The following is a 23,756-nucleotide window of genomic DNA, read 5'->3' as shown; positions in this document are numbered from 1 at the left end:
CCCTCCTCCCCCCCCCTCCTCTTCTCTCTTTCTTCTCTCTTCTCTCTTCTCTCTTTTGGACAGAGTCCCCAGTAGCCCCAGCTGACCTGGAACTCATTATGTAGACTAGGGTAGCCTTGATCTCACAGAGCTCTGCCTGCTCTGACCTTCTGAGTGCTGGGATTGAAGGTGTGTCTTACCACACCCTGAGATGTTTCTTCTTGATTATAGGGTCATTTAATTATTGAATGACAGTCTGTATCAAAAAATAAGGAAAAGAAAAAAGGATACAAAGGGAAAAGTAACTGTCTCATTCCTCAGTTTTTCTCCCATAGATAGCCACCTTCATTTCTTATGTCCAAACATATTTTATGCATCTTCAAGCGTATATAATATAAAATATATATATTCTCCCCACCTTTTTTTTTTTTTCAGTGCTGGGGATTGAACCCAAATCCTTGCACATGTTAGGCAAGTGATCTACCATAGGGTCTTGTTATGTAGTTCAAGCTGGCCTGGAATTCATTATGGCCCCCTGGCTATGTGTCCCTCTTTTTTAACTTCCTCTTGGAATGATAGTCAATTTGATGCTAGGTTCTTAGATAAGGTCCTACATCAGAACAGTATAAAATGGGACCTAGTATTAGACAGTTTTAGTTGTTTCTATTGTATTGTTAAGGGAAGGAAGACATGTCCATGTCTTCTTTGGTCCTATGCACATGGGCAGAACATCCTGTTGATGGGAGTATGTGGTAAAGGATATAAAGTTTTATTTTCATTAGGAATAGCAAAGGGTTAACACTTCACTTCTGCTTTGTGGGGTTTTGTTTGGTTTTGTTTTGAGACAGGGTCTCGCTGTAGCCCCAGCTGGTCTGGAAGTCGCTATGCAGACCAGGCTGGCCTTGATCTTACAGAGATCCACCTGCCTCTGCCTCCCAAGTGCTGGTATTAAAGATGTGTATCAAACACCTGACTGCTCTGTGGGTTTTGCATTGGCAACAAAGGATTTGTTTGACTATCCAGATCAGCTGGTATGCTTAGTCAGGTTTGGAGTCCAGAATTGCTGGACTAGCATACCAAACCTCGGGGGTGGGGGTCTTGAGTGTTTTGCAATGTTCCCTTTTAATCTAATTAGTTATATACCAGATATAGCTTTGAATCATATAAGCTCTAAATGTGCTAGAAGCCCTGGCAGCCCTTGTAGGCTGGGTGGGCTGCTTAGAGGGTCTGCAACTCACAGAGGTGAGGGCAGAAGGCCAGCCCTGGTTTTCTCTCCTGGGTAATTGTGAAGCCTCAGTGTTGTCTGCCCCAACTCCCTTTTCTCTACCAGGGTCCCTCCTACAGTGTCTCCATGAAATGTGTCTTACTTTGGGTGCAGACATCTGTGACAGGAGTCCCTCTCATCAGCTCACTGTATCACTAGTCTTTCTGGCTCTGCCCTGTGGACTTCTGTGGTTTTTCTCACTAATCCTCTCTCGTAGAGCTCTATAACCACCTTGAACCTCTCTGCCATGGCCCTTCTGATATCTGAAGATAGCTATTAGCCTCTCACTCAGTGTTTTCCTCTAGGTAGTCACCCTGGACATATTACCTGACCTGGCATCTGACGCCTTTGCTGTCCTGGTAGCTCTTTGAATCCCTCCAGTGTGCCTATGACTTAAGAGTATACAGCACTAGTAGTATAATTCCCAGGATGGTCTGACTGATGTTTGGGAGAATCTGCTTGTTATCACCCACACCCACAGCTGTTAACTACTGGTAGTTTAGCCTAGGATCAAGAGAGTTCCTTTGGCAACCACTTCATATTTTTGTCTGAGACCTTGCTGTCAGCAGATACCAACTTGTTATTGTTTAGTGTCACATGGACTACTGCTGAGGGACTTCCCATTCTGTGCTCCCCTTCCCCTACATTCTTTCAGTCTGCTTCCTCTAGCAGTTGACAGGTCTGTGCAGGTTTCAGCTCTTCCTCAGGTATGGTGTGGTGATACATAGTGATGGTCTTCTTTAGCCTGTCCTGTGTTTCTCACCTCTGGGATTTCTCTGCTGCTCTGGTAGGAGCTGTAAAGGCTCTGGTACCCACTACCTGGAGCTGGGCCACATTTCACAGGTTAAGGACATAGTCCTGCATAAGATTCCCTCATTTCCATCATCAGCTGTAGCAGGATTAGGGCTAGGAAGTTACAAATTTGGCAGTTCTCACTACCCATGCAGGTTTGATAGTTTGTCAGGATGACTCACAGAACTCAGGAAAGTGCTATACTTAAAATTACAGCTTTATTACAGCAAAAGGACATAAATGCAGGAGTCAACAGGAGAGAGGCATAGACCTAAGAAGGTACTGGCCAGTTACAATTTCCATTGTCCATTGCCCCAAAGCATTTGGCACCTTTCCTGCTAGCACATGATTGTGGTAGTAATGCTGCCACCAGAGACGTTCATGTGAGCTCCACTGGACATGTTTGTAGTAGGACTTCATTACAGAGGCCTGATGGAATGAATCTTTGGCTCTGTGAGTCAAGCCCCAGCCTCCCTCCCTTCCCTGGAGGCAATCATGGTAACATAAACTACCGGGGGTAGACTCCCTACCATCACAAAGATGCTCCTCTCCTACTGAAGGTTCTGGGGACAAAAGAAAACCAAATTCTTTTTTTTTATATATTTATTATTTTTATTTTATGTTTATGAGTGTATTGCCTGAATGTATGTGAGTGCACCCATGTCGTGCAGTGCCTCGGAAGTCAGAAGAGGGCTTCAGATTCCCATGGAACTGGAGTTAAGGACAGTTCGTAGTTGTCCATGTGGGTATTGGGAATTGAACCTGGGTCCTCTGCAAGAGCAGTCCCTGCTCTTAACTGCTGAACTATCTCTCCAGTCCCAAGAAAACCAAATTCTTTTCTTGCAGTTGTCCATAGGAATCTCCTGACATTCTTATAAATGTGACCTAGAAATGTGTGTGTGTGGGGGGGGGTGGTTTAGAGCTTCTGGGTTCCTCTTGACCAGTGGAGGATGGATATGTATGAAAGGACAAACATTTCATATGGCTCAGAACCAACAGCATCAACCACTGTTCACATAGGAGTTGTCAACTTGACCTCTTGTTTTTATGTTGACCGTCCCTGTCCCTCCTTCAGTATCTTCCTGCCTCAGGCCCTCATGCTTGCTCTCTGGGACCACTTCCAAGACAGAGTATTTGCACCTAGGCCTTCAGCTCAGGTTCTGTTTTCGGTGACTTCCTCAAAGGCTATTCATTGTATAAACTGTTCTTCAAAATCCTTTTTCCCTTTGATGTGGAAATTAAGTGATTAAGAACTGGGTCTAACTTTTCTTTATGTCTTCTTAATCTGGTGAAGGACTGTGATCCTTCTGAATCAGATAGGTGAGTTGCATGTTCAGTGAGCTTCCTAAGTTTGGAGATTATATAGACTTTCCAAAAGAAAGAAACAAAAAGGCTTGTATGGGGGAGGTAGAATCTCGTTATGTATTGTTGGCTCAGCCTGACCTTGAACCATCCTGCATCAGCCTCCCCAGTATTGGGTTTCTAAGCAAGAACATATCTTTTATTACCTGCCTCCAGTGAAGGCCTCAATGTGAGGAGGGAACCATGTCTTGACATACAAACCGCTGTTATCTCCAGGTTTGGATTGCTAATGTGCTTGGGATTTCTTTCCAGGTCTGATTTTTGTGGTTGACAGTAATGACAGAGAGCGAGTCAATGAGGCCCGGGAAGAACTAACCAGAATGTTAGCAGAAGATGAGCTCAGAGATGCAGTTTTATTGGTGTTTGTAAACAAACAGGTATGTGGTTGTTGACTTTGTGAATACTGGCACTGAAGTTTACTGTCAGGTGACTCACTTAAATATATAGATACCTAAAGTAGATGGCTACCTTGCTCTCTCCAGTCCTAACCATATCCTCTCCTTCAAGTTCCTTTTAGAATGTCTTTAGTCATTTACTCCATAAATAACTGAGCATCTGCTAAGTTCCAGACTTTGCTTTAAGTATTTGGCATATAGCAATGAACAAGATACAGAAACCCCCACATTCATGTAGCTTACTTTCCAGTGAGAAGAGAGGCAGTGAACAAAGACAGTGTAATGTGTCTGGTAGTAAGCATTATGGAGGAAGAAAGTGCAGTGGCTGTGGGAAGTGCTAGAGATGACTGACATCTGAGCCAGGAAGAAGGGAGCCACAGGTTCCAGGAACAGAATGAATGGGGGAGAAAAAGGCAGGGGAGATAGGGTCCTTGGGAGTCTGGGCAGGAAAAGCATTGAAAGTGTGGGAGGAGGGCTGGGGCAGAACTGGCCAGCTGCAGGTTCTGAGCCAAAGAGAGCATGAAGTGCAGCCATGAGAGGTGACCTCTATTACACAGGGACGCCTTCTCTCTACGTCCATAGTTAGGACACTGCTGCAGCCTGTTTTGTCACTTCAGATTTATCAAATGCAGTTTCGCTTGTCACACCCACTCTATAAACATGATTTCCTATGGTGGATGGATCCCAATTCACTCAGCTGTCACCTTGCTGGTCAGTTGCATGCTACGCAGCTTCACTAGTGGACATAACAGACTTTAAACAGGAAAAAAAAAAGCCTTTGTTTTTAATGATAAAATCAGAACATATCCAGGGTGTAGAATCTTGAAAAGCAGTTTAGAATATCAAGTGAAATGTCTTTCCTGTGTGCGTGTGTGTGCGTGTGTGCGTGTTTGTGTGGAAACTACAGGGCTGTGTGGCTGGAAGTAGGGCTTTCTCACACCATGCCTATATATGCTGTATGAAAACCAGTACCACATTTTAACAAAAGCAATGTTACATTTTAAACACTACTTTCCATTTCACTAGCTTTAAAAAAAGTATTTCTTTTTAAGCTGGGTGTGGTGGCACAGGCCTGTAATTCCAGCGCTTGGGAGGCAGAAACAGGTAGATCTCTGTGAGTTCCGAGGCCAGCCTGGTCTCCATGGTGAATCCAGGCTAGCTGGGGCTACAGGGAAACCCTGTTCCAAAAAGACCAAAAAAAGAAAAAAAAAAGTATTTATTTTTATTTTATATGTATGAATGTTTTGCCTGCGTGTATGTAAGTTCACCCATGTCATGCAGTGCCAGTGGAGGCCAGAAGAGAGATGCAGATTCCCTGGAACTGGAGTTAAGGACGATTGTTAGCTGCCACGTGGGTGCTGGGAACTGAACCTAGGTTCTCTGGAAGAGCAGCTGGTGCTCTTAACAGCTGAGCCATCTCTCCAGCCCCTGGTTTATTTATTTTTTGGCAGACGAAAAAACAGACTGGAGACCAGAATTGGAGGCAGGTATAACCTGCAAAGGCTGCTTCTGGGGGGCTGTCCACTAGCTAAGCCCCACCCCAAAGCTTGTATAACTTTTATTTTTATTTTATATGTATGAGTGTATTGCCTGCATGTATATAAGTGCATCCATGTCATGCAATGACTGTAGAGGACAGACGAGAGTGTCAGATCCCCTGGAACTGTAGTTACAGGTGGTTGTTAGCTGCCGCATGATTGTTGGGAACTGAACTCAGTCCTCTTCAAGAGCAGCCAATGCTCTTAACTGCTGAGCCATTGCTTCAACCTCCATTTCATGAGCTTTGATGGTCAGATAAAACAAATTTCTTATATCTCTTTTCAGAAATAAAATATTTTATATTTATATAAGTAATTATATGATTGTATTGTTATTTAAATTCCAGAGATTATGGTATGCATTGTTTTGTGGCCTACATTTTCACTTTGCATATATTTGATGTTCTTCCATATCAGTATATCTAGATCATCCTTCAGTGTTAATGTATTCCAATTTAGTTTTAGCTTACTGTATGTTGGATGTGGTTCAGAGAAAAGATGAAGATTCTTGCTCTTATAAAGCTTATGTTCTAGTTACAGGAGATATGACATATAATGTATACTGGTTAATAACTTTTGTAATATGGTCACACATAATAGTGCTACGATAAAAAGACAGAGAGGAGCACTTTGGTATGATTTTGGTAGGAGGATTAATCTGACTTTTGCTGGCTGTTCGATTGAGAACATGCTTTAGAGGCAAGAGCGGAAGCAGGGTGACCAGTGAGGAAGCTATTTCTGAATATATTCTAATGGAAGAACCATTGGGATATCCTGGCAAAGCTGCATGGACTGGAGAGAAAGAAAATTAAAGATGAGTTCGAGGTTTGTGGCCCAAGTAACTGAAATAGAGATTGTCAGGGTACATTTAAGAGGCGACTGTGTTTTATATGAATAGAAGTTGATAAACTGGCTTTTGTGTCTTTCTTTTCAAGGACCTTCCCAATGCTATGAATGCAGCAGAGATCACAGACAAGCTTGGCTTACATTCCCTTCGCCAGAGAAATTGGTACATTCAGGCTACTTGTGCCACCAGTGGAGATGGACTTTACGAAGGCCTGGACTGGCTTTCCAACCAGCTTAAAAACCAGAAGTGATCAGAAGCAATCCATTCCCTGTGCATTGTGGCAAAGCCAGCTGGCCTATCCTGTGTGCATGTGTGCGTGTGAGGAGCCCATGGGCTGTGCGGCTGGGAGTGGGGGCAGCTTTCTCACACCGTGCCTTATACATGCTATACGAAAACCAGTATTCCATTTTAAGAAAACCAGTGTTACATTTTGAATGCTACCTTCCATTTCACTAGCTTTGATGGTCATATTTCAGAGGCTGCCTGGGTGTGATAGCCAGAGCATCTTCAGGCTGGAAAAGAGGAGAACTGGAGCTGGACAGGTCCCATTGTTGGTGATCCTGGGTCTGGCATCTCCATATACCCAGAATCCTGTTGGACTTTGGTGTCTTTTTGTAAAAAGAAAGGAAGGAACAGTCATTCTATTGTGCCAAAGCTAGTAGCTTACTTTTCAGTGCTTTAAAGCAATCCTCAAGAAGAAAAGATACTTGATTATTACCACAGGTGTGAAGAGGTTCAGATTGGAACATTTCCTTTAAGTTCTGCTTTAGCCCAGACTTCTGGTTTAGGAATCAATGACTTATTTAATTAGAGTATCAAGAGTATAACATTAGAGAAGTTTCCAGCCCTTCCCTTATTTGCCAAATGGAGACCCTGTGAGGTCATGGCCCTGTAGGAGGCCTGGGCTCTTTTACTGAGCCCTGTGGTCCTCAGTGGCTGGAGGTCAGCTGGAGGAAAAAAGGTGAGGTGGCTCTTGTGTTCTGGCATCACTGTCTCAGGCCCCTGAGGTGCTGCTCCCACTTCCCTGCTCTGTACTGAATGTTCTTTATGTGAAGCAGATGGCTACTCTTAGGTGGAGTTGTCACTGTGTCCAGCTGTCCCAGTCCACTGTAGACTTTTAGTTAGTATCTGTTCCCAGAACTGCATACTTGTGAGTTCTGAGAGTTTGTGAGAAAGTCAAGAGGTTAATGTGAGGGATAAATTTCCCAGGAACCTGGTATTCCTTGAGTTGGTGCTAAAATTTGCTCTTCTGAAAAGCATCTCTTACCTAGGCCACTCTCCATGGCATGGACTCCCTCTCCAATAGCAGTAGTGTCTGACGAGCTGTTTGGAAATGTGTGCTGTGTTGTCCTCCAGATAGTGATAGGAAGGCCCAGAGATGAACTAGATTCTCTGAGTCCCGAGCCCTTCTGCCCACACAACTCTTGGCCACATTTGTACCTAAGCCTTCTACTACTCACCCTTTTAAAATGCCTTTTAAAAAAAAAAATCTTGATTCCTCTGATAGAGAAGGGGAATATAAGCTGAATTTTAACAAAAGTAAACCTTGTTCATTGGTGACAGTGAAGTTATTCTAGGGAAAAACCACACCATCGTAAATGTGGGCTGCAATGTTTTTCTTTAAAATTTAACCTTAAAGAATGCTCATTACAATACTGGCAACTAAGTCCAGATGTGATTTTTGACCACAGGAATTCCTGAGAAACATTGAAATTGTATGTCTCCCGTTGGCAGGGAGTCTCATACCCTTTTGTAATTATTTTCCAGTGAACCTGGCCTGATGGTAGGCCAAAGAAAACACTTGGTGATTGGTCAGACAATAAAGAACTTGCTTGGGAAGGAGACAAGGCCACGTACTCCTGGATGTCTGAACTGCGTCGTCTCTTTGCCCTCTATCTGACATTCTGAAAACTCCCAGGGCATGCATACAGGATACACCAAGAGGTGCTGTGTTGCCCTCGGTCCCTGACAGCATTCCTCACTGGCACTTTCCCTACCATGTCTGTTTTATGTGGCTTTGGAGCTAGGGAGTCAGCAAGTGTAAATGGGGAAACTTGACAGTAGTAGTTCTGAACAGAGACCTGGATTCCTGAAAGCCACTTTCACATCCAGCCTGTGTCGCTCTCCAGCCACTCTTTTAGTAGGAGCTTCTGTGTGTCTGAGCTACTTTGCTAGGTTGTCAGCTGGAGATAGCAATATTGATCTCATATTTGTGAGGGTTAAATGTTGTGTGCTTTTTAATGCCTTGCTCCCGTTTCCTAGGGGCTATGGTGGTACCCAACTGTGGACAGCAGTACTGTCCACAAACTGACCAGCATCACTCATAGGGTGTGAGGGTTGTTTCAACTCCTGTCTGTCTAGTCATCCATTGCTGCTGAGAGTTCTCTGTTCCTTTTAACTATGCTCAGTGCTGTAAGACCAGCCTAGATGGTCACATAAAAAGTAGACTTCTAGGGCCCAGCCTGTTTCCTTTTTTTTTTTGGTCTCCTTGTACAATTTGTAAGTCATTATATTCACAGAGTATGCCACCACCAATTTCCATCGCTACCAAAGAAACCCTGTTTCCCTTGGCATCTGTTCCCCATTCTTCACTCCCCTATCCTGGGTACCACTTACCTGCTCTCTGTTTCTATAGATTACCTATAGGGCCTGGGGAACTGCTGGATGCTTTAGAAGTACTAAGGGGCTGTCAGCCCACAGCACCAGTCCAGAGGCTGTAAGTGACTATGATTTTGACCACCCCGGGAGGGGAAGGAGTGCTACTACTGTTATCACTGTGACAGCAGATATAAAGGGAATGTCATCACCTGATCAGAATAGGAGAGCTCTGCCACACACAAGCTGATACTCAACTTCTCTTAGAACAGAAGTCCCAGGAATCTTAGCAGAGGTACAGGTCTTTGTGAATGCCCAGAATATGATCATTATGGCTTGTCGGAGCCCTGTGAGTCACTTCTGTATATCGCAGACATGTATTTTGATTTGTTATACATCATGCCAAATAAGGATATTTCTACATGGTGTTAGGACAGGAAGGGTGTGTAGTCTAAGTTTCAAAGTAGGTTTCCTGTGTGACCGGAAGTGACCTGGGGTCCTTGGCAGATAGGGCACGGGAGTTCATTTAAGTGTACAGTTCAGTGGTAGTTAGTATAGTCATGGATGTGTGCACCCATCACTGAGATTTGAGAGCATTTTCTAAAGAAAAGACACTAGATTTTTTAGCAGTCAGTATCCATATCCTCACATCCCCATTCCCCTAGTTGTAGGCAACCTCTCATCATTGGTCAAATCTCCAGAGACTTCATTGGTCAAATCTCCAGAGACTTGGTGGAGCATTGTGCTCTGATCTTTTTTCTTGCTTTTCATTCTTTAGCTTTGTCGTCTCTAATGCATGGCATAGGATACCATGTCTAGAAGGTTGCTCTGGTCATATAGGCATTGGACAATTGGACTTAAAAGGTGTCCAACTCAGATCAGCTGATGCGTAGCTTGCTGCCACACATCGCCACTAGGTGGTGCTGCTGCTTCACCCAGCTCCTCCCAGCTCCTCCCATGCATCCATCACTACCTGGGATGGGCTAGGGGGCTCTCAAGTGCTAGGGAATCCATCTCCCCTTACTGGTAGTAAGGGTTGGACACCAGGAGTGACCCAGAGAAGAGGACATTGAGTGGCAGTAATAAAGATAGCAGCAGCACTCAACATCTGCTATTTCTTGAGCACAGTGCCTGTCATGCCACCACATACTTAATATATATCACTTTCCCAGCAAGGCACATGGATTGCATCTGCATTACAAGAGGGCAAAAACTGGCATAAGAAGATCAAGTGAAAGCTAGGCATGGTAGCACATGCTTGTGATCGTACACTAGGGAGACAGAAGGGGGAAAATTGAGAGGTCCAGACAGCCTGGGCTACATAAGTGAGACCCTGTTTCAAAAAAAAAAAAAAAAAAAAAAAAAAGGTATATGACTCAGCAGGTAAGGGTGCTTGCTGCCAAGCCTGACGACCTGAGTTCCACCCTCAGGACCCACATGGTGGAAGGAGAGAACCAATGCTGCCAAGTTGCCCTCTGACCTTCACTTGGAGCCACCTGGGCACAATTCAAATGCTGGCCTGGGACACCAGGACCCACACCCTTCTGAGTGCACACTGTTGTGGAATATGCCGAAGACCCAGGCACTGGCCCCCAGAACTTGGCATGGAGGAGGAAAGGAAGCAGAGGCAAAACCGTTAGCCAAATGTTTAGAAATGTGGCTTGTGTGACCTAGAGTTTGTACAACTCTAAACTCACTAAGATCCATCCGGTTGTTCACTTACAATGGATGAGTTGTAAAGAAGTGTGACATTTACAGTGGTGAAACCAACAGGGTTGAAGTGCCTGCTGGGTGGGCTGCAGGCATTCTGAGGAGAGAGCACTCCGAGTGGAACACCTGCCCAACCGCCGCTAACCTCAGTGTTGGGGAGCTCAGAGCCTCAGGGAAGGCCAGTCCAGCTGGGATGTGAGGCTCTAATCCAAGATGAACTCCATCACTTGTGCTTAGTCTCCTGTAAAGCAAACTAAGCTTTGCCCTACAACAAGTCTGAGTGCCTGAGAAGTCATTGCATTCTCAAGTAATTTCATTTCAAGAGAAAAACCCCCAGTGTTTTTCACAGGACAAGATTTCTAGACTCCCATTTTCTACTTGATGGAACCTGTCAGCATTCTTAATGCAGGGAACTGGGAATCTGCAGATGCCAGCACATCGCAGTGTTAGTTTGGATCCTAGAGTCAAGACTGGGTTCAAATTCTTGTCCTATCACAGGCCAGCTGTGTGACCATGGTTAAAAATACCTACCTCTGTGAACCCCAGGGTCTTTTAACTAGAATTATTGTGGGAATCCTACTGACTCTTCCTGCATAACCTTTTCAGCTGGCCTCAGTTGGCTTGGCAGTGGCTAAGCAAGTACAGCAATCCAGGCAGAAGCAGCCATATCTGGTAAGACAACACAAATGTGCAGGAACCAGCGCTCTGCTAACCAGCCACCTGGCTTTCCTCTCAGGACCTCTGACTTGGCAGATCTAGATGAGGCCCTGAGGGCTGGCATACACACCTTTGATATGCCACCTTGCATGCTCAGGAAGCTATTGTTTACCTACCTACCCCTCATTTCATTTTTCCCCGGCACTTTTTTCCTTTGAGACAGGGTCTTGCTACGTAGCCCGACTCCAACTTGTGTTTCTCCCTCCATCTCCTGAGTGCAAATGCCAGCACACCTGGTTTTCTCAACACGTTTAGAAAAATTTTAAACAAAAGTGTCAGAATGTCTCTCTAGATGTAGTTGCTCACCACAACATTTCCTCTGTAGACCTCCATTTTCATATATTTCTTTTGCTGACTCATTTGAAAATAACAGAGACTTTGCCCCTGAGAATATCAGCATGGATCCAAGCGAGGGTCTTGTCCATCAGAAACAAGATCAGGACTCTGCAGTTAAGAGTGAGTACTGCTCTTCCAGAGGACCCAAGTTGGGTTCCCAGCACCCACATCAGGTGACTCACAACCACCTGTAACTCTAATGCCAGAGGATCCAATGCCCTCTTCTCACTTCACAGGTACCTGAACTCACATGCACATGTCCACATAGACACACAAATACACATAACTAAAAATCTTTTTCAAGAGGTGTTGGAGAGATGGCTCAGTGGTTAAGAGCACTGGATACTCTTGCAGAGGACCTGGGTTCAGTTCCAGTGCTCACATAGTAGCTAACAACCATCAGTAACTTAGTTCTAGGGAACCCAACACCCTCTTCTGATGTCTGTGGGCATTGCAAAACACAGGTGCACCCACATATGTGCAGGCAAAGCACTCATACACATAAAAATTTAAAAAGAAACAAAGTCTGTACTTAGGAAACTGAGGCAGGAGGATCACAAATTCAAGGTGAGCCTGGGCTGCATGGGTTGAGTGGAGGGAGAGAGGAAGGAAGGGAAAGACAGTTGGTGAAAGGGGGAGAGAGAGAATGTGAGAAAAGTTCACTTTGACAATGTCATCTAATCATCTCATGCTGTTTTTTTGTAATGGCTTTTCTCCTCCCAAACTAGAATCCAATCCAGTCTCACCCATTATGTGTGATTATATTTTCTTTAATGCTCTTGATGACAGGAGTCTCTTGATCTTAGCTTTCCTCCACTGTATAAACCCTTCTCCAAATCTACGTCAAGGCAGAGCCAGCTGGGACACATGCCCTCCCTCCACCCTTTAATTACTGCTGCTCTGGGCTTTTCATTTTACAATCCATTCACCTGCAGAAAGGGCTTCTGAGGTGGAAGTACTCAGCTCCATCTTAGCCAGATCTATGGCTCCATTCCAATGAACTATAACTTGATTTTTTTTCACCCCCTTCCCTGGGAAGGGGCTTCCAAGTGTAAACACCCAGCAACCTCTTCTGATACTGTTGTTGCTTCTGACATTGTCCTCATCTGACTCTTTACATCATGCTTCCACTACCAATCTTATATGCCAAGCTCATCTTTCCCTTTTCCAGTGCAATAGATACCCTTTGGTTGGGCAGGTGTAGACAGTCTCTCACTATGTATCCCAGGCTGGCCTTCAACTCTGATCCTCTTGCCTCAGCCTCCTGAGTGCTGCCTTAGGCTCCTCCCCCCCAATAGGGTTTCATGTAGCCCCAACTGACTTCTAACTCGTTATATAGCTGAGGATGACCTTGAACTTCTGATCCTTCTGCCTCCATCTCCTGAGTGCTAAGATTACAGGCATGGGCCACCACTCTCAATTTTTTGATATGCTGGAACTCAAACCCAGGGTTCATGCCTGCTAGGCAGACAGTCTACCAACTGAGTAACACCCCAGCTGTAGGCATCCTTTTGTATCAAAATCATATCATAGCTAGATTATTCACGTGAACACAGCAATATACAGGCATGCAATAAGCACTCACTACATTCAGCTGAACCCTAATGAACAATTTGCGTTTGTCTCTCTTCATTAGGCTTCAGCCCATCAACCTAACTTTTTGGATTCTTTTTGAATCTTGGGTTTTCCCATGGAAAGGACCTCCAAGTTTTGCCTTCTGCAAATTGATACCCTGACTCACAAGTCATCATCTGAATCAATGATAAGAAATATTGAGTGAGATTGAGGCATGCCAGCAGAAAGCTCCCTTTAGTTTGATTCATTAGTGGAACAGATCTACTGAGCACCTGTAATGTGCTTTATGGTGATGCTGTTTACACGCAGATGCTCAGCTATGTATATTTTGGCTAATCATAATTTAAGTTGCACCCTTATTTCTTCATCTTGTCAACTGGTAATCCTGAAAAGTTCAGGGGCCAGCAAGATGGTTCATTGGGTAAAGGTGCTTTCTGCTAAGTTTGATGAACCTGAATTTGAGCCCCTGAATCTGCATGGTGGACAGAGAAAACTGACTCCCACAAATTGTTCTCTGACGTCCACCCGTGCCCACCCCACCACAAATAAATGTTAAAAAAAGTTTTTAAAAGTTCTGTCAGAGGGGCTGGAGAGATGGCTCGACAGTTAAGAGCACTGGCTGCTCCTGCAAAGGACCTGGGCTTGGTTCCCAGGACCCACATGGCGGCTAACAACCATCTGTAACTACAGTTCCAGGGGCTCTGATGACCTCTTCTGACTGCAGCTAGCCTTGCATGATATGGGTGCACTTACACACATCCAGACAATACATTCATACACATAAAATAATAAAATATTTTTTAAAAAGAGTTCTGTCACCGGGTGTGGTAGCGCATGCCTTTAATCCCAGCACTCAGGAGGCAGAGGCAGGCGGATCTCTGTGAGTTCAAGGCCAGCCTGGTCTACATAGTGAGTTCCAGGACAGCTGGAGCTACAGGGAAACCCTGTCTCAAAAAGACCAAAAAAAAAGTTCTGTCATGTTTTGCTAAAAGAAAGCATGCAGTATGCTCAGAAATACCCTCCTTACCAAGCTATCACAGTGGAAATGAAGTTAATTTGATTATTAGTAAGTTCCACTGGTCATAGTCACACCTGCTGTCTTTTCTAAGCGATCAGAGTTTATCTGACTACAGAGTAATGTCAGATTAACAAAGGACTGGGGCTGTGGCTCCGGGGTAGAGCATCTACCTACCACGTGTGAGACCCTGGGTTCTATCTCCAGTACCTGCCCCCCACTAAAAAGACACACTGATCTGTAATTTCCAGAATCTTCTTTCTCAAACCTAGGCAACATTTGCTTACTCCCATTTCCTTCAGCTTTCTTAGCTTCCTGACTTCTTAGTATTTACCAGCAGGGGATCTGTAGCACACTGCCAAGTCCTTGGTTATATTTGGTTTGATTAAGAGAGTTGAGTGCAGGCAAAGCAGAAGGACTATACTAAATACCATTGTCAGCTGTCTTGGGTCCCAGCCTCGTCACAATCATGTTTATTACCCTTTCCTTTGCCAGTTCATCCCTCCCTCCCTCCACCCTGTCTTTCCCTCCTTGCCCCTCTCCTTTCTTCCCCTCCCTTCCTTCCTTCCTTCCTTCCTTCCTTCCATTCAGCTTTTTATTTATCCCAGACTAGACTTGAATTCTCCAGCATCCTGTCTTAGCTTCCTAAGTGCTGGGATTACAGGCTTGTGTCATCATGGCTGGCCAAATTCTCCTTAATGAAGAAAATGGAAGAAGCTAGGTGTAGAAGAGTATATCTGTTGTTCCAGTACTCAGGAGGACAAGGCAGGTGGACTGCTATGAGTCCAAAGCCAGTCTGGGCTACAGAGTAAAACCCTATATCAAACAAAACAAAACAAAACAAAAATTAATTCTCCACCCCCCAAAAAAGAAGAAAAGGGAATCATATTAGGAAAAAAGAGACATAAATTTTTTCAGGTCTTACAATCATGTTATCTGTCTTGAGTCTGTCTCTTCTGCTATTCTTGCTCTGAAAAATTTCAGCTTTTAAAGACTGCTTTTGTTACACTTGTGTCTTATTATAATGCTCCATCATTCTGGGATTCAGTAATAACAGTATTAATACCACCCAACTTTTATTGGATACTTATGAGTTTGAGGCACTGTGCTCAATGCCTTATCCATTCATCATGATAGTAAACACTTCTGAAATCATTTATTCTTATTATTTGATCTTTAGTTTTTCTCACTCATGTCCCTTTAAAAGTCAACACAGCTACTGCTTTAATTAAAAAATACTACATCTAGGGACTGGAGAGATGGCTGAGCGGTTAAGGGCACTGGCTTAGGTTTGGTTCCCAGCACCCATAGGGTGACTAACAACAATCCATAACTCCAGTTCTGGAGAAATCCAATGCCCTCTTCTGACTTCCGAGGGCATTGCATGACATGGATGCAGTTACACACATGCAGGCAATACACTCATTTATGTAAAATAAAAATAATAAAATAACTTAAAATACTACATCTCTTCATTTTCTCCTTTCTGGTGGGTCCCACCTCTGAAGACAGGACAAACCAATGGTCCAGCCTTCCAAGACTTGCAGGAGTGGGGGTTCCCAGGGCCTTGATTTGGAGTACCTACTGGGGAGGTAGAAGCCAAATGTGGCCCAAGAAGGCTGCACAGGATGGAATGGTGGCTGAGTATTGGGGGCATGGGAAGCCTGAAGGTTAAAGTCTGGGAATCCTGGGCAGGATCTGGAAGCAGAGAGAAGGAAGTCATTCTAGATGGCTCTGAACCAACCCCTCATTTCTTTTGTCACCAATGAGGGCACAGTGTTGGGTCCAAAGTGGCTCTCCTCCCCTTCCTCAGCTGCTACTGACTGGGGCTGGTAACAGGCGGTAACACTTCAAAGGCTGCTTCCTTTCTAGGAGGATGAGCCTTTCTGACAATTTCCCAAGAGCCAGATTTCCTCATCACTCCCAGAACGCACCTCTGTTCCATGCTGTAATTTGCATCTTTAAAAATTGGATATAGCCTCCCTACTGGGCTGTCAACTCTGAGATAAGAGACTGTGCTTTGCAAAAATCCTCTCCCAGGGCCAAACACAGGGGGAAGTGTTCAACAAATTCTTGGTGAGTTAATTAATGAAGTTGCAGGGCTAAGGGGAACCTGGTCCTCAGAAGGTTCACAGGAATGGACTGACAATAGACAGCGTCATCAGGTGTACATTATTTAACGTGGACAGGTGAATGGCAGGAGAGTAATCACCTCTGCTCATTGAGCTTTATGTCTATATATCATCTTCACAGGGCAGAGGCAGGTGGGGGAATGTAGGTCATTGAGAGGGTTAGTGAATGATTTTAGGGGGAACAAATGGGACTAGAAGATGGACAATTCCTTATAGTTTTTTTTGTTTGTTTGTATGTATGTAAGTGGTTGTATGTGTGCACGCACGTGTGTGTGCATATGCAGGCCAAAGGTCGATGTTGAGTGTCTTCCTCTACTGTTGTCCATTTTGTTTTTTGAGACAGGGTCTCTCACTGAACATGGTGCTCACCAATTTGACTAGACTGGCTGCAGTGAGCCCTGGGATCCTCCTGTCTCTGCCTCCTCAGCACTGGGATTACAGGCCCTCACCATTGTGCCCAGCTTTTATGTGATTGCTGGGGCTCTGAATTCAGGTCCTCATGCTTGTGGGGCAAGCACTTTACCATTGAGCTATATCTACAGTCCCCATAATTTTGGCCCAAGATTGTAGTGACATTTCTCAGTTTCCCTTCCTGAGCTATGAGTTTAGTTAACCCTCAGGGAGGGGACTGACATCTGTCATTTTCCTCTTTGTTGGGTCTTTCAGCAGATGAGGGAAACATCACAAAAAATCCTCTCCCAGAGCTGCTGGTCTCCACAGGCCTTCAATTAAAATGATCAGCATAGGAGACTGACACATTTTGGGGTGAAATTCCCTGCATGTCTTCAAAATCAAAATGCACTCCTTATGTTCCTCTGGCTGAGTGAGGTGGAGAAGATCCCAGAGCAACAGAACCTGTTTTCTTACTCCACTGGCCAAACATTCTCAGATGGGTGTATTTCCAGGCAAATTTCAAATATAGTAACAGTTCGGTATGTATTCCCTATTCATCTGACTAAACACCCCGAAAGAGACCAGCACCCCCATAGGAGCATATATTTTCTTTGGCAACCCTAAGCAAACATTCCAAGGATGTGTATACAGCAGGTAGTTACTAAATACTGTTGGCTAATTAGGGAGCAAAAATATGGAAGGTTGTGAATTAGTAAGAAAAAAAACTCTAGTACAGATAATTGACAGCAAAGTTGCCCAGGACAGTTAAGCCACCGCTGATGGCACAGTGTGCAGACAGGAGAGGACATGCCAGCCAGCTAGTGGGCAGGTATGTATGTCTTCTAATTAGGCTTCCATTAGGACAACATGGCACTTCCAGGGACTGTAGCAACAAGCTTCCAGAACAAACTTCTGGGATGTGCAAGTTGGGTGGTAGAAGTTGTCCCAGAGATACATTCATGATGAGCCACCCCTGAGGGGACACTTTGCATGTGGCTCACTGAACAGTAATCACCAGTGTCCACCCAAATGGGTTGCCACCTTTTATATTGACAGTAATTAAACATGAACTCGGGAATCTGGATGGCCAAGTAACAGAACACGGCTCAGGAAATTATAGGTTTCATATTTCAGGAAAATTGGTGAATTTAGACAACTTGAGTCTCTCTTTCCTGTCAGGGGAGACAGCCTTGGCCTCCAAGTTCTGGCTGACAAGGGTTTGCCGAGACAAGCACTGCAGGGAGAAAAATAATGTCCTCAATTATGTTGCCAGTTTTTGAGATGTTGAAAAAAAATCCATGCACCTCACCTCAACAATCCTAAGTAGCTCAATTTTATATGTGTTTTAATGGGCTGACAGACTGGGAGGCTGTTCTGTCTGGGGATGTTTCCACTCCCTGGTTGGAGGGGGTGGGAATTTTCAGGCAAGGCAGGGACAGAGCCAAGTTACAAACTCTGGCTTTTAGGACCCCCCAGCCCTCAGATTTTTGCTCTCTCTCTCTCTCTCTCTCTCTCTCTCTCTCTCTCTCTCTCTCTCTCTCGTGGGTGGGTAGAGAGACAGCAGTAGAGGATAGAGATTTTTGGCAAAGGGCCTGAGCTACAATCTTGCCTGGCAGCCACCTGCTAGCTGAATGATTCTAACTTTGGGGGGCCCGCTTTCTCATCTGTCAAATGGGTATAGTAATACCTGCCCAAATCAGGGACAAGAGGTTGTTGGAAAGAACTGGGCCTGGATGATGGTTCTCAACTGTAAGGGAGACTTTTGCTGTGTTTACTGCCCACAAAACATAAAGCTTAGTACTGGCCCTAACAGCCCCAAGTTGATTTGGGGGCCGCCCTGCAGGTGTCGCTGTGGGATGGAGAATGCTGATAGAAGGAAACCTAGGGCTTCTAACAACTGCATTCAAGTTTTTGGCCATGAAGGTAGATCTAATCTGGATTTCCTGTATAGTATTTCCTGGCTACAATCCCTCCCGTAAGACCCCAACTATGACATTTGATCACCTGGGCCAGTTACCTGTGAAACCAGTGATTCTCTCATATCTCCTTTTCTGCCCTCTGCAGTGCTTGGAGCTGAGGGTCCAGCCTGCCTCCCCTGCCCTGGCCCCTCCAAACCCATCTATGGAACATGCTGGGCCCACCTCTCCTAAGCCACTTGATGTCCTTTTGGCCATTGGAACCACTGCAGTAGGCAATGTGTCTGAAGCCCCTTTAATCCCTGGGATACCTTCTAGCATTTGGATGACACTGCTCTGCCACCACCATCACAGGGCTCCTATCTACTTGTGATAAGGCCACAGTGAGAAACACCTTTGTCCTGACTTCAGTACCTAGCAATGGTGAAACAAGGCAGTCTGAGAAAGGAGGTGAGCCAATCTCAAAATGAGAAAAGGGCCAGTCTGGTGAGATGGTTCAGCAGAGGAAGGCACTTGTGCTGTGTAGCACATGCTCATGTACACACACACACACACACACACACACACACACACACACACACTAAAATATGTAAATTAATATTTAAACTAAAAAAGGCCCAAGCATCCTATATAGGGCTCAATGGCTATTCTTTCTAGAAGATCCTGGCTAAAGAGTTGGGTTTGGAATTAGTTCTCCCCCCCCCCACCCCAGTCTGGACAGCACTAAGTGATACCTGAATGACACAAAGGTCACAGAAGATGCAGTGGGATGAGGTATGTGGCAGTTGGTATAGTACTGGGCACCACTGATATCCAAGTGGTGAGCTGTTATTAACTGAGGAGCATATGTAATAGGGTGTATGCTGGATGGCTTCAGTTGTCAACTTGACATGCCTGGGTGGAGGGAACCTCAACTGAGGAATTTCCTACATTGAATTGGCCTGTGGTCATGTCTGTGGGGCATTTTTTTGATGGTTGAGTGATGTGGGAGGGCCTAGCCTATTGTGGGTGGTGCCATCCCCGGGCAGGTGGTCCTGTGTTGGATAAGAAAGCAGGCTGAGCATGGGTCAGGGAGCAAGTCAGGAAGCTGCATACCTCCATGGTCTGTGCTCCAGGTTCCTGCCCTGAGTTCTTGCTTTGGCTTTTCTCAGAGATGAGCTGTGACCAGGGAGATGTAAGATCAAATAAACCCTTTCCTCTCCAAGTTGTTTTTGGTCTATGTTTTTATCGTAGCATTTGAAAGCAAAGTAGAACAAGGTGGGAGGGAGAAGAACAGGGAGGAGACAAGGATAGCTACTGAAGGAAGGCTGTGTGAGAGAGAGGATGGTGGATTCTGGGCGGCAAGGCTTCTTGGTAAGACTCTAGGGATCCATCCTTTACTGACTCCCAGGGGCGGTGTGGCAGGGATCTGGGCACCAGGCAGTGAGCACGGGGTTGGGCTTTGGGAGCCAGGCTTCTTTGACCCTCAGTGAGTGGTGGTTAGTCAGTTTCTCATCATCAGTTGTCCAGCCAGCAAACTGCTGGCCCCTGAGAACAGTACTCCATCTCCTGGGTGAACCAGAGGTCTGAAGACTACACTGAACAAATCACAAAGACTGGGGCTGTCATTCCTCCTGGTCAGTGATCATGTCCCCCAAAGCACTATACATCACACAGCATGGTTAGAGAGGCAGGCAGGTCCTGAGGTCAGACTGCCAGGTCCACACCCAGCCCCCGTGTGCCTTAGTTGTGGAACATGGCAGGCTGCCTAGCCCTATGGTGGCTCAGGCCCCTGGGACTGCAGGTCTCCTGGGACTTAGCTACAGCATCGTATATGTAGTGTGTGCTATGTGGTGTCATCTGATATTGTTATCATCTATGTGGCCAAGAGGGCAGAAGGTCCAGGTCTGGGGTCTTATTGGTGTGTCTGGTGCCCTAGATACCCCAACATGTCATTTATCTTCTTGTTTTTGGGGGGTAGAGGGAGTGCTGGGGAATGAGCCTAGGGTCTCATGCATGCTAGACAAACTCTACAACTGAACTACATTCCAGCTTGTCTGCATTTATTTACTTACCTATCTTGTTCGTTTGGGAGGATTTAAAATTAATTTTATTACATTTATTTATTTGTGTGTATTGTTGGGTGGGGCACGCCATGCGCCACAGTGTGTGTGGAAGTCAGGGGACAACTTGTGGGAGTCAGTTCTCTCCTTCTTCCATGTGAGCCTTGGAGATCAAACTCAGGTTGTCAAGCTTGGCACCAGGTGCCTTTACCTGTGAAACCATCTCACTGGCCCTCTTTGTATTTTCTTGAGACAGGGTTTCATGTATCCCAGGCTGGCCTCAAACTGACTATGTAGCTGAGGCTAGCCTTGAATTTCTGATCCTCCTGCCACTACCTCCTGAGTGTTGTGATTACAGGAGTGCAATATCACAGCTGACTCATTTATTTGTTTGTAGATAGGGCCCTACTATGTAGCCCAGGCTGAGCTCTTGATCTCCTGTCTCAGCCCTCCAGTGCTGGGATTACAGTGTGTGCCACCATGCCCAGTTACCCTTCTCACTTTGGAAAAATAAATCTTTTTGACTCTCTCTCTCTGCCTCCCTTTCATTTTCCACCTTCCTTTCTTAGCTCATTACTTTTTCAACAAACATGTATGAAGTACCTATGTATGCTTAGCACTGGGGAGGAGTTGAATGCTGGGTCACAGAGATGGAAGGGTCAGAACCCTGCACAGCTAACTCCAGCAGCAGTTTGGCTGCAGAGCTGAAATTCTCTCCAGCACACAGTAGAGCCACCCAGAGACTGGCATTCCTGAAGACCAAGGCAGTCAGCCCCCAGTACAAGGAGGCAAGCCTGCCTTGCCCACAGCCTCCAGGGGAAGCTGGGATACTCTTGTCTAGAGTAGATGGGGCAGTGGAAAGGAGACGGGCTGATGGTCCCAGCATAGCTATCACATCCCAAAGCTCCTTATCTGGGGAGCTAATGGTGGAGCCATCACCACGGGTGACAGATGTTATGGGGACTTGGGAAGCTCTGTGGCAGAGTTAGATACACTCCCAATCATATCACATCCCCAAGAGCCACAAAGAAACATTTTATACACCTCAGTGTCCTTGCATGTGTTGTTCCTCTGCCAAGCCTGCCTTTCCCTATTTCCAGCTGTCCCCATCCACCAGTGTCCACTCATCTCTTCTCAGTGTTCCAGGATGGAGGAACCCTGCATCCTCTTAGCAGCTTTGATGCCATCTGCATATACTTACTACCACTGTTGTCACATTGAAAGATCGTTATTTAAAGCCAATATGGCAATGCATGTCTGTCATCCCAGCATGCAGGAGGCAGAGGCAGGAGAATTCTAACTTTGAGGCCAGCCTGGTCTATATAGTGAGTTCCAGGCTAGCCAGGGCTACGTAGAGAGACTTTGCTTCAAAAAAACAGAAGCCAGGCATGGTGGCACACACCTTTAATCTCAGAACTCAGGAGGCAGAGGCAGGAGGATCTCTGTGAGATTGAGGCCAGCCTGGTCTACATAGTGAGTTCTCAGCCAGCGGGGGCTACAGGGTCTCAAAAAGACCGAAAAAAAAATCAGAGAGAAATATATAGAGAGAGATCAGTAGGTATCTGTTACCCTCATTGTAAATACTGAGTTCTTGAGAGTGAGTCGCAACTTTCTCTGAGGGGTTGAGGAATAGGTGGTTATTGTGGCCACTGTCCGCCTCTGTGCATGTCAGTATGTCATCCTGCTGGAAGCCTGGCCTAGAGTGACAGACATGCTTGAAAGGGTTGGGTTTGTTTTGTTTTTTTTTTATAGCAGGGCAGCTGGATAGAAGAATCTAGAAAAAGAGTAAGGAGGCCTTCTCCTTTTGGAGGCCAGAGATCTAAGCTCTTTTTTTCCTAGTAAGTAGAAGAGACAAGTTTGGAATAGTCTCTCAATGGTGAGTTTGAGTGCCAACAAGCTGAGCTTCTTGTTCCCATCTGAAGCAACCTACATATCTTAAACTGCCCCCACTGGAGGGGGAGTGACACAGGGCTTCCCAGGCAGAAATCCAATTAAGCTGCCTTTGTGCTTTTCCCTCTGTGGCCTCTGAGGGAGGATTTGCTCTTAAAATGGAGAACAGAGAACATAAAATGATTTAACAAATGAAGCAGTGAAAATTCTTTCAGTTCTGGGTAATGGCCAGTTTAGGAAGGGCCAGCAGGGTAGGCAGGGAGAATGGTGAGGGGAAGGAAGGAGGGCAGTGTAAGGAGATGCTGATGATATGACATAGGGTCTAAGTACATAGCCCAGACTGGCCTTGAGCTTATAGTGATCATCGTCTCTCTGCCTCATGAGTGCTGGAATTATAGACATGCACTACCACCTCGCCTGGCTTTTGTTTGTTTGTTTGTTTGTTGCTGGTTTGGAACTCACAGAAGTCCTCCTGCCTTGGTCCCCAAGTGCTGGGATTACAGGTTTGTGCCACCAAACCTTTTATTTACTATTTCTTTTGTTGGGTAGTATAAGTAGATTTTCTACTTTTCCAGTTCTTTTATTTTGCACACTTTAATTTTTTTCACTTTGAAAGGTTTTCCTGGATCATATTATCCAAACTCTTCTACTGACTTTTAAATTGCTGCTATCATGTTTTGATATCCAAGGACTTAAACTTTTTTTTCTATTATTATTATTATTTTTTTGAAGCAGGGTCTCCCTGTAGTCCCAGCTGTCCTGGAATTCACTATGTAGACCTGGCTGGCCTTGAACTCATAGAGATCCGCCTGCATGTGCCACCATACCCAGCTCTCTATTATTATTTTTTTAAAAAACAACTTTATTGGGGATTATGTACCATTTTTTTCATGGCACTGGGCAATAAATCCAGGGTTTCCTGCATGCTTGGCAAATCCTCTACCATAGAGTTACATTCCTAGCCTTTTATGTACCATAGATGCCACAAAATTTTCCCATTTTAGATGCATAGTTAAATAATTGTGTGTGTGTGTGTGTGTGTGTGTGTTATGTAATATGCATGTGAATGGGTGCATGTGTGTGGAGACCAGAGGACAACCCTGGGTGTTATTCCTGAGACACCGGCATCTGGATGGTCTAAAGACTGTTCTACAATAGCCATGTTTTTAGTTTTAAATGAGTGAGTTTATTGGGTATATGGCAAGCCAAAGTAAAAGAATAAATAGCAAGGAGTAGATAGATAGATGATAGATGAAAG

General features: G+C 45.2%; 1 protein-coding gene across 1 annotated transcript in view; it reads left to right on the top strand.

The window, feature by feature from the left end:
* Window positions 1-8,019, top strand: part of LOC103724770 (ADP-ribosylation factor 2) — a 22,842-nt gene extending 14,823 nt beyond the window's left edge. Inside the window, exons 4-5 of the mRNA XM_008821913.3 lie at window positions 3,650-3,774; window positions 6,266-8,019. Of these exons, the coding sequence (XP_008820135.1) occupies window positions 3,650-3,774; window positions 6,266-6,427 (287 nt within the window). The 3' untranslated portion in view covers window positions 6,428-8,019. The remainder of the gene's footprint in view (window positions 1-3,649; window positions 3,775-6,265) is intronic.
* The last annotated feature ends 15,737 nt before the right edge of the window (window positions 8,020-23,756 follow it).

Source organism: Nannospalax galili, unplaced genomic scaffold (assembly GCF_000622305.1).
Source record: "Nannospalax galili isolate Female #2095 unplaced genomic scaffold, S.galili_v1.0 scaffold1128, whole genome shotgun sequence".
Lineage (NCBI taxonomy): Eukaryota > Metazoa > Chordata > Mammalia > Rodentia > Spalacidae > Nannospalax > Nannospalax galili.
This window is presented reverse-complemented; position numbering and strand designations above follow the sequence as displayed.